Below are 18,498 nucleotides of genomic sequence, written 5' to 3' on the forward strand. Positions count from 1 at the left end.
TGCCTCTGTTGTCATTGTATCTTTCTCTGTGTGCATAGGTCCGACATCTTACAAGTACATGCTGCTCACTTTGGCCTCCCCTGTGCGACAGATTTTGCATATTCTTTCTTGTCTTGGGACTGTAGGTCTTGCCCACCTTCCCTTTGCCACCTCTAGATGGTTCTCGTTTTGCATATTAGATGCCTTTTATACATTGATATGCCTTCCCCAATGTGTTTTTACATCCCGTAGCTGTCCATTGGATTAATTTCCTGTTTGAAGAACTGCATTTTGGCCCTTTGGTCTTGCCATAAATTTTGCAGCATCTTCTGTGTCACTAACTCCCTGTCTCACAGGCATCCTCTGGTATATCAGCAGCTGTTATAGCCCATAATTCAATCCATTTCATCCCATCTTGGTGCCATCCAGTGGTTTGCGAAGCTTCCAATGCCTTGTGAGGTATCCTGCTGGCATCTAGCTTCTCAACTTTGTTGAGGTCAGCCATGAATTGGCATAAGGCCTCCCCTTCGAGAGGTCTCAGCCAGGAGGATGGGGTGAGTGTCTGAGCCTTAATCTCCAATTCTCCTATAATTTTTGTGTGTAAAGTTCTAGTCTTTTCCAGTAGAGGCCATGCCGGACACCCATAAAGGATCACTGTTTGTACGAGAGAGAGAGAGAGAGAGAGAGAGAGAGAGAGAGAGAGAGAGAGAGATGATTTTATTAAAGTCCATGTGAGACCCTTTAGAATCTATGGGACTGGCTATGTCACGATCTGTGACGTATTCCTTTCTCTATTTCTAGACTTATGGATGGTTTGATGAATGGACACTTGTGAAAGGGTATGCCCTTTCGACGGGACACTTCCTATAAGGCACAACCCTTGCCATTTCGACAGGACACTTCCTATGAGGCACAACCCTTCACAAGAGACATTCTATTGAAGAGACATTTCTATTGTAATGTACCCTCTCATCAAGGGTCACACCCTTCACAAGGGGTACACACCTCTTCATGCACATACCCTTTGGAGTACACACCTTTTCATGTGTGACTCTTCACTCTCTATATAAGAGAGGCCCAATTGTATGGATGACACTACATCTATCCTACAGACATTCAAGCAATACAATTATTCCTTGTTCTCTGCTATTTCAATCTCCTTTCTGTTCCTTAGCACATTTCTAAATATAGTAAATCTAGGATTTCTTACAGTGGTATCAGAGCAAAATTCGCTCCTGCCTGTAGGAAATGCCCCCCACCTTCTAGCGCCGATCTGATACATCTTTTCCGATAGAAGGATATCCGTGCACATTGTGCATGGAAGAGATGGAGAGGATGAGCGTAAAAATTTTTCGCGCCAACCCTGCCTAAAGTCATCTATGGCCTCTCCATCTCCCACACATCACAAGTTGATGTGAATGGACACGACAAAAATCGTGTCTTTTCAGGTGCTTGGGCTGTCCCAAAACCAAGGGACGCACCTTTTCCACCATCGGACACACCTTTTGATGAAGAGTCTCGACTCCTCACTCAAGGGCAACACCCCATCGTGGAAAAAAGGACACACCTATTCATGTAGGGACACCCCTTTTAAAAACAGGGACACACCCCTTCATGAAAAGGTGCACCTATTCCAAGGGTTACACCCCTTCGAATAGGCACATCTTTTAGGCACCAAGCACCTATAAAAGGGTACCTAGAGGGGTAAAAAGGGAAAAAAATAAACCCAGCCCCTACCCTTAGGTTTACCCTAGCTACCCTAGGGTTAACTAAACCCCCAAATTAATTTTTGGGCAACTACCCAACCTTAGGCAGCCCCAACAAAAAGAGGCGAACCTCTTTGTTATTCCGTACGGCCTGCACCGTACGGATCTCCCCGCAGCAGCAGCCTGCCTCAGCCCGTGGACCGTACGGATCTGCACGCCAGCCTACCTGCGCAGCCCTAGCCTCGCCAGCACGCCAGCCTACCTGCGCAGCCTTAGCCTCGCCAGCACGCAGCCTACCTGCGCAGCCCTAGCCTCGCCATTTCGCTCAGCGCAGCCCCTTTTTCGCTGCCCTGCCTGGCCTCGCCATTGCACTGCCAGCCCACGCAGGGTTTGCCGCCCTTCAGGCCTCGCCATTTTGCTGCCAGCCCACGCCACCTGTTGCAGCCTTCACACAGATTCACGCTGCCAGCCATCTGCCTTTTTCGCTGCCAGCCTTTGCCTCTGTCACTGCCAGGTTCTTTCCTTTACAGCCGCTGGTATTGCAGCCCTGCTCTTTTCCAGCCTGCAACGGGAGCACAGCATCAGCCAGCCTTGTGGTCGAAAAACAACCTGCAAACAGATTTTTCGCCATGACAGCAGCAGCCTGATGCGCCAATCCTTATTGCGATCCAGAAGCGGGTACCTGCAGCCAGTTGCGCCTTTGATAGCTTGCTCTCCTTGCCAGGTGGAGTCTTTCCAATCTGCTTTTAAGGATTCTCTTGCCATTAACAAATTACAGCAAATGAAAGAATCTCCCTTAAAGCATGGAAACCCCTGGTAATTCACCCGGCATTTCAAGGACACCTCAGACATCATCTACCACACAATATCGTGTTCAGATTGCACAACCAGCCCATTTCGGAGCCTTTGCATCTTGGGTCTTCTGTATCACGTGCCCTCCTAGTGATTTGGACCACATCCTCTACCTTCTGCGTGAGGCACCTCAGTTACATTACTTCCTCAGCACAGTACAGGTTGTGTTCCACGAGACACGAAGATATCCAGAACCCGATATTCCTCAAGAGTTTGCTATCCATCTGTGGAGAGAATTTTACCCCTCACCTTCGGCATCTCCAGGGTACTCTCCACCTCCTTCAGCTCCCAGATATCCTTCTCTACAGGTTGTACCTTCTCCAAGACAGTATTTACACTATGAAGGCACCCCTTCTCCTGGATATCCTCCACTTCCGACAGCAGCTCCTTATCCCTTCTCAGATCCGTGGACTCTGCAACCTACTCCTGTCCTCTCACGAGCTGTAACACCACTTTCGGCATCGCCAGTGTTACCTCAGACAGGACCTCCTTTACCAGATCTCCACGGGTGGTTCCATCCTGCCTCGCCTGCCCCCTCCAACATGAGCAACCTCAGGGAGCAGCCCGAATCTTCTTCCAGGAATGGTACAAACTAGAGCGCAAGTTCGCGCTTTTCTCACAGGGATCTCCGATATGTCGCAACGCTCGCGTGAAGCCTCTCTAGAGATCAAAGACTCAAGATTAAAAAAGACCCCTGAAGTCAACGTACAAGGCGAATCACTACTGCAACTTCAAATTTCCCAGCTTCAAGACAACATCTCCGACTTGGTCCAGAAAGTTCAACAACTTCAAGAGTCTCGCAGTACCACACATACAGAGGATGATGTGACGCAACCAGACGACTATGCGGATTCATTCCCACCAGAGGTAGAAAACACTGAACTACGTGCCCTCTACCGTTTACTTCAAGCTTCCAAAACTAAAAGACTTGACATCAAACATCCAGAAGCCTACACTGGTCAACGCAATCGCGGAACAGTTGACCAATGGCTCGCAAAAATATGCGCATGTATTTTGATACTGTTGACCTCACTGAAGGCAAAAAGCTCACCTTGGCAGCATCCCTCCTCAAGGATACAACTTTTCTATGGTGGCAAAGACGCTTAAAGGACGGCAAAAGTGTGTTAACATGGGAATGTTTTGAACACGTGCTCCGTAAGTAGTTCATACCTGCCAATGCGGACTTCCAAGCACGTTCAAAACTCCGACAGTTGGAGCAAACGGGCTCCCTGTCTTCCTACATCTCTCAGTTCACCACATTGGTGTTGGAGATTGATGGTTTAACTGAGGATGATGATCGCCTTCATGCTTTCATCTCAGGCCTAAATCCCTCGTTATGCATTGATGTCCTTAAAGCAAACATCACCACCACAGTTGGCGCTATTGCTTACGCAGAGCGCATTACAGATTTCCAAAACACAGGGAAGCAGAGTGCTAATCGCACACAGAACTCTCCTATGGCCAAAGGTGCTCGCCCTCAAGATAACACCAGGTTTCGAAAAAACTCCGGTAATCAAGGTCAGCGACAGTCTCAAGATCCCCAGAAGACTCAGAAATCATATGCTGGATTTCAACAGAAGCACTTCTCCAAGGATCGTGCCTCTTCTTCTTCACAAAGTCATTACCGACATCCCCAACATAAAGGTGCGGCCACTGACAAGAAGAACAACTCCAGCACAAAAGGACTTTGTACCATCTGTACAGGCGACCATAGATGGTTTGATTGTCCCAAGTGACCAAAGCAAAATTCCAATATGGAACCTAGCACTTCCCAAAGAGAAGATGCTACCCCAGCACAAGACAAGAAAGGCAAAGCTATTCGAATGGCAAATACCATCCACCTGAGCCTTGCCAGCAACCCCGAACCTTCCCTGGCCACTCAAGTACTTTGTGTTCAAGGATCGATTCGTGGAACAATGGTCACTATCCTCATCGACAGTGGCTACTCTCATAACTTCCTAGCTAGTTCTATGGTCGACAAACTTCGGTTGACCACCAGTCTTAGTCTCATGGACTATCAGATTGAACTCGCAAATGGAACTACTTTCTTGTGCAACACCAGGATCAAAAACTTGTCTTTTCGCATCCAACATTATACGGACAAGTTGAACTTCGACATCATGCCTCTTTCTCGGTACGATGTCATACTCGGACAACAGTGGCTCTACGACTATGATCCATCAATCAGTTTTCGCAGCCATACGATCCAGTTTGTCCACCAGGGAAAACTTATTGAGCTAATTGGTTCTAGGGACTCTCCTTCAACCCCAGTTGCCTCTGCCCTACAAGTAAAGAAGTGGGTTCGTAAACGTCAAGTAAAGACTTCACTTCTATTGGTTACGGCAGTCGAGGAGACACCAACAAAGGATCCTCCTGAATACCTCAACCAACCTTTTTTCTAGCCCTACCTGGATATTTTTCCACAAGAATTGCCAAAGCAGTTACCACCTCGACGACCAGTGGATCACCCAATCGAACTTATTCCCGGCAGTAATCCACCGTCGAAACCTCCTTATCGGGTTTCTTACACTCAAAATGAAGAAATCCAAAGACAGGTCACCGAACTACTCGACAAAGGTCACATTCGGCCCAGTCGCAGCCCCTTCGGATCTCCTGTACTACTTGTGGAAAAAAAGAATAAGTCAATGCGTCTCTGCATCGACTACTGAGCCCTCAACAAGCTCACTATCAAAAACAAGTATCCATTGCCTTGCATCGATGACCTCTTCGATCAATCTACATGCAACACAATTCTCAAAGATTGATCTTCGTTCAGGTTATCATCAAATTCGCATACGAGAAGGCGATGAGTACAAGACAGCTTTTCGAACAAAGTATGGACACTATGAATGTTTGGTCATGCCTTTTGGGTTAAACAATGCCCCGGCCACATTCATGACACTCATGAACGACATCTTCAAGCCTTTCCTCGATAAGTTCGTCATCGTTTACCTCGATGACATCCTTGTTTTCAGCAGATCCCTACATGAGCACAAACAACATCTTCACCAAGTTTTTGAAGTTCTCTGCGCAAATTCTCTCTACATCAACATTGAGAAGAGTGAGTTCTTCAAGACCCAACTCGAATATTTGGGACATATTATTTCAGCTCAAGGCATCTGTGTGGATCCCAAGAAGGTCGAGGTAATCCGAAACTGGCCTACTCCTAAGAATGTTCATGATGTCGGCTCTTTTCTCGGATTAGCAAACTTCTACCATACAAAGGTCTATCAGTTTTCTGAAATCGCAGCTCCTATGTCCGAATTATTGAAAATCACAGCAGTTTTTCAGTGGCTTCCTGAAACAGAGTATAGTTTTCAACAACTCAAGCAAGCACTCACTACCACACCAGTTATGGCTATTGCTGACCCAAACCTTCCATTTGAGGTCATGACCGACGCTTCCGACATCGCTACAGGAGCAGTCTTGATGCAAGAAGGCAGAGTTATTGCTTTTGACAGCCATAAACATTTTGATATCCAAACCCGATACCCGGTTTATGATAAGGAGTTTCTTGCCGTTGTACATGCTTATCGCTCTTGGAAACATTATCTCATGGGAGCCGACTCTGTGGTCAAAACAGACCATCACTCTTTAAAGTATATCTTTACTCAGCCAGTCATGAATGCTCGACAAGCACGCTGGGTTGAGTTTTTGGCCAACTTTCACATGACCATTGAGTACATTCCAGGACTACGCAATGTAGTTGCAGATGCTCTCAGCAGGTTAGATGGCGTCATTGGAGTCCATCTCCTTCGAGACGTCCACGGAGACGAAGGTATGCACAATCAGCTATGGTAATCTCTACATTATCTGTGGATGTTCCGAATTCATTCAAAGGAAAGTATTTCAATGATAAAGACTTCGGCACAACAGTACAAGTTCTTTCAAAAGATCAACCTTTGACTTTCGAACAAAAGATTTTCTCATCCTATTCTTATACGGACGACCTTTTGTATTATCAAGATCGCGTCTGTGTACCACATGACAAGGATGTTCGACGTCTTTTGTTAAAAGAGCATCATGTAGTTCCTTATGCTGCCCATCCAGGCATCAACAAGACTTATCGGTTACTCAGTGCAACATACTACTGGCCTCAGATGAAAAACGACGTCATCAAAATGGTTACATCTTGCTTATCTTGTCAACAAATGAAGCAAGCCGACGACTTCCAACAGGTTTTCTTCAGCCTCTTCCAGTTCCAACTGAAAGGTGGGAAAGTATTTCCATGGATTTCATTACAACACTACCACGATCCTCCAGAGGTAACACTCAGATTATGGTAATTGTTGATCGATTGTCCAAAATGGCACACTTTGTTGCTTGCAAAAGCAGTGCACAGGCTCCGGACATAGCCAAACTTTTCATACAACATATCTTCCAACACCATGGATTGCCCAAGAATATCATATCCGACAGAGATCCTAAGTTTACCAGTCACTTTTGGATTTCACTGTTCGAATCTTTGGGTACAACTCTACTGTTCAGTTCAACCTACCACCCAGAATCAGATGGCCAGACTGAAAGAGTCAACCAAGTTCTGGAAGAAATGCTTCGACATTATATTCAATCACACCTCGCAGCCTGGGAATAGTATCTACCACTCCTTGAGTTTGCTTATAATAACTCTTTCCATAGTGCCATCAGCATGACTCCATTCCAAGTAGCCTATGGACACACTCCGATTGTACCAACGAATTTTATACTTCAACATCGAGTGGCCCTAGCTGATCAACTGGTTCAAGAAATGCAAGACATTCTACTTCAAGTCAGGGATCATATGCGAAACGTGCAAGAGCGGTATCAACGGTCTGCCAACAAACATAGACGTCACCTGGAATTTGACACTGGTGACATGGTGCTATTATTTGTAGCCCCACATCGCTATAAGACGGTTAAGTCTGTGTTTCCTAAATTGCGACCAAGATACTATGGACCTTTCCGGATCGTCAAGAAAAATTCATCTTTAAGTTACAAATTGGAATTACCACCATCATGGGGTAAAATCCATCCAACATTTCATGTTTCTTGGCTAAAGATGTACATTCCAAGCGATGAAGCAGTTCCTCCTGTAGGTGATTATGTCCCAGAAATCGAAGACGATTATGTTCTCCTTATTCCTGAGCGTATTCTGGACCATCGACAGCGAGAGACTCGACATCGACTTATCACATAATTCCTTGTTCTTTGGCGAGATCTGGACGACTCCGACGCTACTTGGCAATCTGATGAAGACTTGCAGCAGTACCCTGACGTTTTACAGCAGTATTTTCAGAATTTACAGTGATATTTTCTACATCAGTTCATTGTCTCCACCAGGGTCTTCTTTTGAGTGGGAGGGGATGTCACGATCTGTGACGTATTCCTTTCTCTATTTCTAGACTTATGGATGGTTTGATGAATGGACACTTGTGAAAGGGTATGCCCTTTCGACGGGACACTTCCTATAAGGCACAACCCTTGCCCTTTCGACGGGACACTTCCTATGAGGCACAACCCTTCACAAGAGACATTCTATTGAAGAGACATTTCTATTGTAATGTACCCTCTCATCAAGGGTCACACCCTTCACAAGGGGTACACACCTCTTCATGCACATGTGTGACTCTTCACTCTCTATATAAGAGAGGCCCAATTGTATGGATGACACTACATCTATCCTACAGACATTCAAGCAATACAATTATTCCTTGTTCTCTGCTATTTCAGTCTCCTTTCTGTTCCTTAGCACATTTCTAAATATAGTAAATCTAGGATTTCTTACAGGCTATCACTATCAACTTGTAGTGATCCCTTACATCTAGTGAGAGAAAACTTGTTATGTAGTGAGTAGTTGTTGGCCTAGCTTGTGTGCTAGTCCCAGTACCTTGTTGTGGTGTTCCAAAATCTCTTTCAAGTAGCTTGGTTCTAATCTTAGGAGTACATGCTGTTCATTTTCTACCTGCCTTGTGAGGTAGATTTTGCAAGTTCTTTCCTCTTTGGGGATCTTGGGTGTTGCCCATCTACCCCTCTCTACCTCGAGATCATGTGAATTAGTTCTGATTATGCAGATTAGATGCCTTTTAAATGTTGATATGTCTTCCTAGAGGTATTTCTGCATTCATAGCTGTCCATTGATTTACTCTCGTGTCTATAGGACTGCATTTGTTCCTGGGTTTTGCCATAGTTTTTGTAGTATTTCTGCGTCACAATCTCCCTTATTTCACATGCATCTTCTGGTATATCAGCGGCTGTTATACCCCATGACCCTCCACTTCATTACCTCTTTGTGTGCACGTAGCTTCCATTGCCTTGTGTGGTATCCTACTGGCGCCCATCTTCTCAACTTTGTTGAGATACGCCATGAATTGACACAAGGCTTCCCCTTCTAGAGGTATCATACCTGTTTCTGCGAGTAGGATGGGGTAGGTTGTCTGTGCTTTAACCCATAACTTTCCTATCAGGAAACGTTTATGTAAAGTTTCTATTCTTTCCTAGTATATTCTAGAGAGCCGTGGTGTCCAAGCGTGACATCTGTAAAGGATTATTGTTTGCTTGAGCATGGTATACAAAAACTTTCCCATTTCCCAATTCCGCAGATGCGCCTTCCTGCATTTAATTTGGAAGCTATATAGAGCTTTCAAACCTCCGAGAATCGTCCTTTCCACGCATGCCTTCACTGTAGTTGTCTATTAAATCCAGTCTTAAATATTTATATGAGTTGACTGTTTCCAAGGGCTCCCCTTCCAAAGTGACATCCACTTGTTTGTTACGTGTCCCGATGACCATTACTTTTGTCTTGTCTATATTGACTTGCATTCCTGAGTGTTTGCCAAATTCTCTCAGTTAGTCTATCCAACTGTCCTTGCAGGCTTTCCTTGTTCTTTGCGAAGAATACCGCAGTATCTGCATAGCTAAGCATTTTACAAAGCATACCCTACAATCTGAACACCTTCAAAGCATACCCTACAAAGAATACCCTACAATCTGAACACCTTCCTTGTTGTGCATTCTCATCTAGTCTTCCAACTCATCAATAAAAAGATTGAAGAGTGTCAATGAAAGGGGGCAGCCTTGCTTAACCCCTATGTCACTCCTTATTACAGCTTCCCCTTTGGAGCATGACCCATCCACTAGCGGCTGTGTTAACTCAGCTAGAGCCCTCCATAGAGTCGATATGTCGTTTCTTTGAGTTCTTGAGGGACTTTAAGCTTTTCCAGTCTTTCCCATAATCTCTTACGCGGCAAAGGCTTTCTTGAAAACTATGAAACAGCAGTAGACAGACTCTTTCTTATGATTGGCTCCTTCAGTTGCAGTCCGTATGCAACCAGATGATCAACATTAGAGTGCTTGGGACAAAACCCTGCCTGGGATGGTGCCATCACTCCTTGTTCCTCTGCCCATTTGCTGATTTTTTGCTCAAGGCTAGTGCCATATAAGTTTGCCATTAGGCTGCTTACCATGATTGTCCGATAATTCTTTGCCATCTTGCTATCTCCCCCTTATGAATTGGTATAATCCTGCTAATTAACCAATCTGATGGAAACCCTTCCTGTAGAGCCATATTCATAAGCCTGGTAAGCATTTTCTTTGTTTTCTCACCTCCCCATATCAACATCTCTACTACTGGCCCTTGTATGTTTGGAGCTTTCCCATTGGCAAGCTTTTTCATGTCGTTTCCCATGTCTTCCTCTGTTATGATTCCATTTGTTGCTTTAATGGTATACTTCTGGTTGATCTTTCGTTCTCCGTCTCTTTCGTAGAGGCTTTTGACATATTGTATTATGTCTTCCCATTGTGCCTTCTTCTCTTGGGATTTGTTGCCGTATAGTTTCTGAAAAAGTTTATGGGATTTTGTTTCAGCTCCTCTAAGCTCTCAAGCTGTTTGCTCATGATGTATTCTTTTTTTGTGCCTTGACACCTGTTATATGTTTGAGCTTTGTCCTCTTTCTCTGCTGTATTCGCTGTTTTCCAAGCTCTATTTACATCCTTGCAATCTTGGTCATACCGATGGTTACATGGCATCCCTGCACTTCTCCCCTTGCTTTTAGTGAAACATTTTGGGGCTGTTGATAGCAGCACATCTGTTATTTATTTGCTAATTTCTTGACATGTTGAAGGCATTTGCCCTTGTGCCATTGCCGCCTATTCTCATTTCATAAACATGCACCTTTTTGTTGTCCATTCTTAGCCTAGGATGTGCAGTAATTTTTTGTTTTTTCATAGCATTGCTCGTCCCAATTTGCCTATGGTCCGACTCAAGAGGCCAGGCCTGGGGCTGCTCCTAGTAGCAAAACAAGATCTAGGCGTGGCCTAGGGAAAACACCAAGTAATCGCGCAACTAGGCCAGCTGCCTAGACTGCCACACGAGGCCTAGACTGGGCATTTTCCTATCCATCGACAGTGAGTTGAGTGTCGCCTTCTAGTATAGAGGCTGGGGCGGGGAGGAGGGAAGGGGGAGGGAGGGCTAGGGGGAGTGAAGCAGGCCTTCGGTAGATCCAAAGGTCAGTAAACATATAAGAACCAGCAAATACTTAGTTTCCAGCCATTTAGAAAATATTCACAGCACAAAAGAATTTCCAAACCTAATATTCAAGAGCTAGATCACCCGGTCTGCACTAGACACTAGATTGGACCTAAACTTAGCGCCTCTTTCGATATTTCTTTATGTTTTATTCAGAAAGCAACAAAAATACAGTAAAGGCACTACTCCGTTCACAGGCACTTTCGTCTTGCTATGCAAATGGTTTCAGTCTCAGCCACATTCTCCACAAGAAGCACCCTTGTCTTTGTTTATACTCAGATCCACATCCTTACCAGATGTGTCCTGAAGAATCCAAATCAGATTTCAAACACGATGAGTATGCATAATGTCCACATAGGAAGTATGATCTCAAGCGTCAATATATATCACAAGAGATGACTGTGTTTTCGCCACACAATACTATTTTTTGGCATTGTCTGCCCAACGAGAATGGCTATCATGACTGGCAAGCAATCCGATAGGCCCAGCAGCGAACAGCCATCAATTGAAATCTAAGAGAACTTGGACTTCGGCAGTGGACTGGGAAGGGCTGATTGTATGCCAAATGAACCCAAGCACTATCTCTTGAGGATGTTGACAGGTGGAGGGTGATCTAAGTCTTAAGGACTTGGACAGCCCTATAAGTTCTGAAATAGCTCCATGTAGTGGAGTCCACCCCTTGCACTAGCTACCATCATCTTGTCACTAAAATGTGACTAGTTGTACACATAGGAAGTGTGAGCTGTGTCTGATCCTTCTGCAAAAAGGTGCCACTATCATGTTAAGATGGTGAAGTCTCATGGTTAAGAACCATAGATAAGTGATATCAGTAAATTGATGAAGACCAATGCATTGGATTTGTAGAAGATGTCCGGCCGGAAGTATAAGTCCTGTACGAAAGAACTAACACTCACATGGGTTACATTCCCTCCATCCTCAACTGAAACTACTAGGTACTCAAATGAAGCGCTTCCTCATAAAGCTGAATCAAATGAGGATAATCAGAAAGAAACTGCCGGTCTACCCACTTTGCATCGGTAGTAGGGTAGTTCTGAAATTTTAGAAGATATTTGTGCTCAAACCGTCCTCTTTGCGTACGCTTATCTTGATGAAAAAGGATTTGTTATGGTATGATAACCTCATCCTCATCAACAACTTATGGCCGAACCTCATCAATGGGTGTATGTCCCTCATAATGCTTCAGCAAATTCATATGAAAAGCATTATGAATTTTCCACTGGGAAGGAAGACACAAACCAAAAGAAACTTTATTGATCCTATGTTGAATCTGGAAAGGACCACAATATTGTAAAGCCAGCTTTACATAAATGATATAGTTACCGCTCTTTAATTTCAGCCTTGCTTTGAAACTCAGCAAATCCCAATCACCTTCTTTATATTCAGCTGCCCTCTATCGCTTATTAGCAAACGTCCTTTGGCATATCTGTGACTGGAGAATATGCTGTCTCACATAATCGTAAGCTGATTTCTATCTTCATTGAACTGATCAGCAGCAAATCTTTGGTTCACGCAACTGGCAAAGGCAAAGCATTACCATTGATAATTTCAAAAGGTGCTTTGCCTGTCGAATGGACTGTATTTGTTGTAAGCAAACTCAATCATGGCACGTACTTCTTCCAGAAAGATGCTTATTAATATAACTCCTTAAGAGTTCCAAAAACGCTTTCTGCTGCCTCAATTTGGCCATTAGTCTCATGATGAAAAGAAGAAGAAAATTCTAGCTTTGTCCCTAAGCTCTCAAATAATGCTTGCCAAAAGTTACTGGAAAACTCACTATCATGATTAGAAACTATGGTCTTGGGAACTGCATGATGTACAAAAATGTGTTTAATAAATAAAGAGACGGATTTCGTAGCTTTTAGAGTTTGTTTACATGGAACGAAATGAACTTGCTCACGGAACCTGCTAATAACTGCGTGTATCATGTCATGTCCCTGGGGAGATTGCGGAAAACCTATGACAAAGTCCATTGCAATGTCCTCCCAAGGTGCCTCTAGAACTGGCAATGGCTGTAATAACCCTTGTGGTTTTGTCCGATCATACGTAACCTTTTGGCAAATTGGACATGATGCCACATAGCTGTTAGAAGTTACCCAACAGAGGGTACGCACAGCGGAGACTGATAGTAATGCCCAGGAGCTCACACAGTGTGGTGTGGGATGTGGAATCACAAACTTCTTAACTCATGTGCATAAAATAGATGTGCAGACTCATCAATAGACAATGAACCAGCCAGATAGAGAAACCACCAAAATAATATATTTCCGTCCAAAACTATGGACACAATACAAAAGATATAGATCCAGAGTCCCACCAATGGTGTGGTCCTCTGATCTTACCACAAGGTCCTTCTCCTATCTGCTGGCTATCTCTAGACTCGAGTCCGCGTGCTCCTTGTCGAGCGTCTGTAGACTTTCTGTCCAGACTTGATCTTTACACCTTGCTGCCCTGGATGTCAGCCTAGGTGTGCAGCCCTAACTCAGCTTGTCTGCAGCTCTTCAGCCTCCTATACACCTCCTGGATGTAGGCCCTATAGGTACTGATCTGCTGCTTCAGTCTGCTGAGGCTCTGCTGCTCCAGATGATGATCAAATGAGGGCTGGAGGCCCTCCTTTTATAGGCCCCAAGGGGGCTGACAAAAAACCGACCAGCCTGCAGCAAACTGGCTGACCAGTCTGTGGCTGGTCCAGCCCTATAAGGGCTCACAACTTGGGGCCTTTTGGGCCCACACTTCTAGGGCCTTGGCCCTCTTATCAAGGCAAGGGCCCAGCCTATATAAAGGCAGGTCCTTGCCTCATGGCAGCCTCTTTTGCTGCTCCACTAGGCCTCATCCAGCCCTGTACTTCTCCGTACAGCTGCGTGCCACTTGTCCCGGGTCTGCACACCCTCCGTACTGCTCTGTACAGTTGCGCACCACCTGTCCCGGGTCTGCACACCCTCCTTACTGCTTCGTACAGTTGCGCCACCTGTCCCGGGTCTCCTCTAGGTGTGCTGCCCTCATGACAGCCATGATGCTGTCCATGTGGCAGCCCCTTCCTCTCTTTTTCTGTGGGGTACTGCCCTAGGTCTCCCTCCCCCATGCTCTCCTCATATGGGGGCTTACAGATGGGGAGGTGACCATTCCAACAATAGCAAAATCATCTCTTTGGATTTGGGGCCAATAAAAGTAAGGTTCAAGTTGAGCCAATGTGGGAGACATACCTCTATGACCAGCAAAGGGTGGATTATGGCATTCTCCATCTTTATGAGGAGTATGCTGAATCTGAAAATTAAATGCAGCAAGAAAGTTTGCCGATCTCATGTGTGTCTCCCTTACCAATGGCTGCGTAAGAAGGTAACACACTTTGATGGTCAGTGTGAATAGGGGATTCAACTCCCAAAAGATAATGCTTCCAAACTTGAAGCGCATGTACTACTGCAAGTAATTGTTTCTCATACACATCATAATTAAGCTCAACATCTTTCAACCGTCTACTTTCATATGCTACAACATGACCTTCTTGCAAGAGATTTGCTCTAGTACATTCTCCACTAGCATCTGCTTGAACTATAAAAGTTTTTTGCAATTAGGCCATTCAAGTCTAAACTTTAGCTTCCTTAGATCCATTGTAATTTCTTCTTCAGCGACTATATGTCCAAGAGCCCGTATCTTAGATTGAAAAAACTCACTCTTCTTAGCATTTTATGAATAACTGATTCTCTTTTAGGAGATCAACTGCAATCTTTAAATGCCTTCTATGTTTCTCTTCATCATTGCTGAAAACAATGATTTCATCAAAGAATGTCTCCACAAAAGATCTATTTTTTTGAAAAGATTGATTGATCATCTGATTGAAGATAGTTGGGGCATTACTTAAACTGAAGGTACTACCACATATTCTTACAAATCCTGTGATGTTTGAAAAGCAATTTTATGGATATCTTGGGGTACATCCTTGTTGATGATAATTACTCTTCAAATCAATGCAGCTGAAAACACATGCTCCCTTTAAGCTATCAATAATCTCATCAATCCGAGCAATTGGATACCTATTTTTGATATCGTCTTATTTAGAGCTCTGTAGTCCACATAGATACGCCAAGGCGCATCATTCTTTAAAGATAGAAGTGCTTTACTCATTCTATATGGAGGTCTATTAGGCGGTGTGCTCCTTGGAATGAAATCTATGGTAAGGGCCGGGTCTCTGAAGTGGTAAAGTCATAGGCAAATCCCTTAGAAAGCAATTAACTGATGCATAAAATTTGGACATTATATGCTTGATCATAATGATCTTGTAGTTTTTCATACTTATGGATCCTCTGCCTTATGGATTAAGTGGTTATGTGTGAGAAAAACTGGTGTAAACCTCTTGTTAAATAGCTTTGCTAAGATCATGTCTAAGTTGCTAAGTCCATGTGCACTTAACTCAGTGCATAGCCCCTCATGATCTTTGGCTCGGCCATTCTGTAGGGTTTCTTGTTTGATATCATAGGTGGTGAAGAGTGAATAAGAGGTAAGGTGAGGCAATTGTGGAAGGTTTGGTGTCGGTTGATGGGGAAGGTCGTAGAGGCTGTGTGCATATGTGTGCCAGATGGTTGGTTTCTCTGAGAGGGGATGGGGACCTCCACTCCAAAAACTTCCGTCGAAAGTCCTTGGAGTTACTCCTAACAGAGTGTTAGTAATTCTTTCTCGTTCTTGCGGATGAAGTGCCTCTTCTTTTGACGGGCTAGACGATAATATTCTTATTTAGTCTCTGTCTTGATGAGAAGATAATGCTTGGTTTCAACTCTGAGTTGACAGTGCAAGTTCTTACACTCATTATCATACTAGCTATTGCAAGGAACCGATCCAGTAAGGTGCTGGGCAGGTCGATTTGGTGGTGTGGGGAACAGACTGGAGATCATCTCATGAACGGAGTGGGTGATCATGCTGCTCTATCCTCTAGTAAGGGAGTACCATCAATTCCAACAAGCATAGCAGAGAGGTGGGCAGTGTATGTGGGAGCTAATTTCTGAGCAAAGGAAATCTCCTAATAAGTGATGTATGTGTGGTGGGGTTGTTGGGTGTGACCGGGTATGGTCGGCTCCATGTGGGATGTAGAAATCTGTGATGTGAGAGGCAATGGTAGGGGATCCCATGAGGTAGTCAACTACATTGGAACCTCCTGCATGCAGAAAACAAGTGAGCCATCCGGAAGGAGGCCATCTCTCCAAACCATTGTAGATAATCAGATCATGCATCTGGTCCATATCTACAAAAGTGTGGTTGTATGAGGTGACTTGGATACATTGGTTTGCAGAAACTCGGGAAGAACTTGCCTCATCTAGATCATTGTTAGGCAATATAAGCAAGTCATGCTGAAAGTCAATGATTGATATGTGGTGGTCGTAGTATTAGCATTGAAGTCTCTAACAAGGAGAACTTCCCCGTGGCTTGAGAAATCCATGAGGTCCAGGTATAGAGTTGTATACGGCGATGCCTCAGCCTCCTCTTAGAACTCCCTAGCAAAATGTGACGTCTTTGGCGGAAAGTATAGCAAACTACTGCGATGAAATTGTCTCGTGAAGATTGCTTTTTGATCCGGATCCATGTGAATCTAGCATATGGGTTGTGTTGTTTCACACAGATTATCCTAGTGAGAGATGGTTGTAATAGAATTGTGACATGGCGTGATCCCTCTACCTTGCCTATCTTTTTAGTCTCATCATGATAGTTTGAGTGGATGTGCTCTGGGCTCTAGTGAGTCTCTCTGTAAAATACAATGTCTTGTCTTATGCATGATTCCAAGAAGATACCTAGCTCTGGCCATAGGATTCCATTACAATTCCAAATGGTGCAAGTCACGGTCTCGGTTGCCGTGAGTCTTATAGACCCTCCCCTTCCTAGGCGGGTGTGTCAACAATTGCCTGTCTAGGGCAAATAAGAATTGTCGCTTCCATACCATTGCCCATTTCTCCTCCTTATGGGCAGCATCCTGTTGTTGTAAGAGGATTCGTCTCTCCTCTACTTGCAAAAGGTAAGCTCCTCATCCATATGAACCTATGGGTGATCCCGAAGGTCTGTGCGCATGTGTACTACTGCCAGCCGAGCATGGGCATCTCTGAATCATATTAGTAGAGGCTTGTCTCTAGTGGGGTCAGGTCCTAGACGCCAAGCCCCTTAATGCCATGCTCTTTCAAGGTGGAGGTTATAAAAGTAGCATCATCTGTGACAGCCGGGGGGGTGGGGAATCCCATGGACTCTACTGTATCATCTGTGACAGCGGAGGGGGGGTGGGGAATCCTACGGCTAGGAGAGCTGAGTGGCGTCGAGGGGGAGCTGCGAGCAGGGTGGGGGGGAGCTGAGGGGGGGGGGCAGCGAGCAGAGCAAAGAGTAAGTGAGTGGAGGTGTGTATGAGAGTGTGGAGGGGAGAATAGGGTGGGGACTGGGGGGCTGAGCAAGGCGGAGAGTGAGTGAGTGGACTGTGTGTGTGAGAGAGAGTGGCTGTTCCTTTCCTTCAAGAAAATGAAAATTCTTCGGTTGTTGTGGAGAGTCTTCTTCCCTTATTGAGGAGAGAGCTATGTATCCCTTGAGTTCAATGCTTATGTCATTGTAATGTAGGTGATACCCTTGTTCTTTTTGAATCTTGAATACAACCAGTAGCTACACTGGAATGACAGCATTAATAAATCTCATAGTGCTTGCATTTTTCTGCATTCGAAGTCAAAATTAAAGATACTGCAATTGAAAGAATTCCAATCTTTCTTACAATAATTGTGAAAAGAAGTACTATTTCCATTAATAAAATAGAGAAACTTCAAGATTCTCAGTATACACGATGTGGAGCATTCTTTTTAATAGTTTTTTCTTTTACTGTTTTCTATTATGTTGTTAGATGCATACAGGATCGACCGTATGCTTTTATATAAAACTCATCAAGATGGCCTTACTTGTGGAGTTTGAATGTGATTGGCATAAAGCAATGAAGAATCTTTTGCCGGAGATAAGGAATTTCGACAGCATTGATGGATTCGCACGTCAAGTTCGACCTGCAGATCGTGCTCACAACCTTGTCATTGCGGTTTGTGTTACCTTCAATTTCTGACCTTGCTATCTCCTTGCTGCCGCCTCCTCCCTCCTCACCTGTGTTGTATGGGGAAGTTATCAGGAATATTATTTGTCATGATCCTTGCTAATAAGGATGGGTGATATTTTTGTTGATCTGAGGTATTATAGTCTGTAGAACTGATGATGGTTGTTCATTTTGTGTGATTACATTGCTGGCTTACTATTTCTATTATTTTTGGTGCAGAAGAAAAATCGATCAATAGTAATGAAATCCCCAAGCATAAAAAAGAGAAGCTTTATCTCTGTTACAATTTGGAAATTTCTGGAAGTAATAAAGTTTCAAAGGTAGGATCACATAAGCAGAGTCAACACTGCGCCTTCCACCTCCTATCCTGCTAGCCCCCCAACCCC

At 44.4% G+C, this 18,498-nt stretch overlaps 1 protein-coding gene across 1 annotated transcript in view; it reads left to right on the plus strand.

Moving 5' to 3' along the window:
- Positions 1 to 18,498, plus strand: part of LOC147888947 (copper ion binding / methyltransferase) — a 92,069-nt gene that overhangs the window by 34,086 nt on the left and 39,485 nt on the right. Inside the window, exon 5 of the mRNA XM_087392541.1 lies at positions 18,000 to 18,100. Within this exon, the coding sequence (XP_087248667.1) occupies positions 18,000 to 18,100 (101 nt within the window). The remainder of the gene's footprint in view (positions 1 to 17,999; positions 18,101 to 18,498) is intronic.

Source organism: Dipteris shenzhenensis, chromosome 21 (assembly GCF_047967505.1).
Source record: "Dipteris shenzhenensis isolate YYH24624 ecotype China chromosome 21, Dip_SZ_1.0, whole genome shotgun sequence".
NCBI lineage: Eukaryota > Viridiplantae > Streptophyta > Polypodiopsida > Gleicheniales > Dipteridaceae > Dipteris > Dipteris shenzhenensis.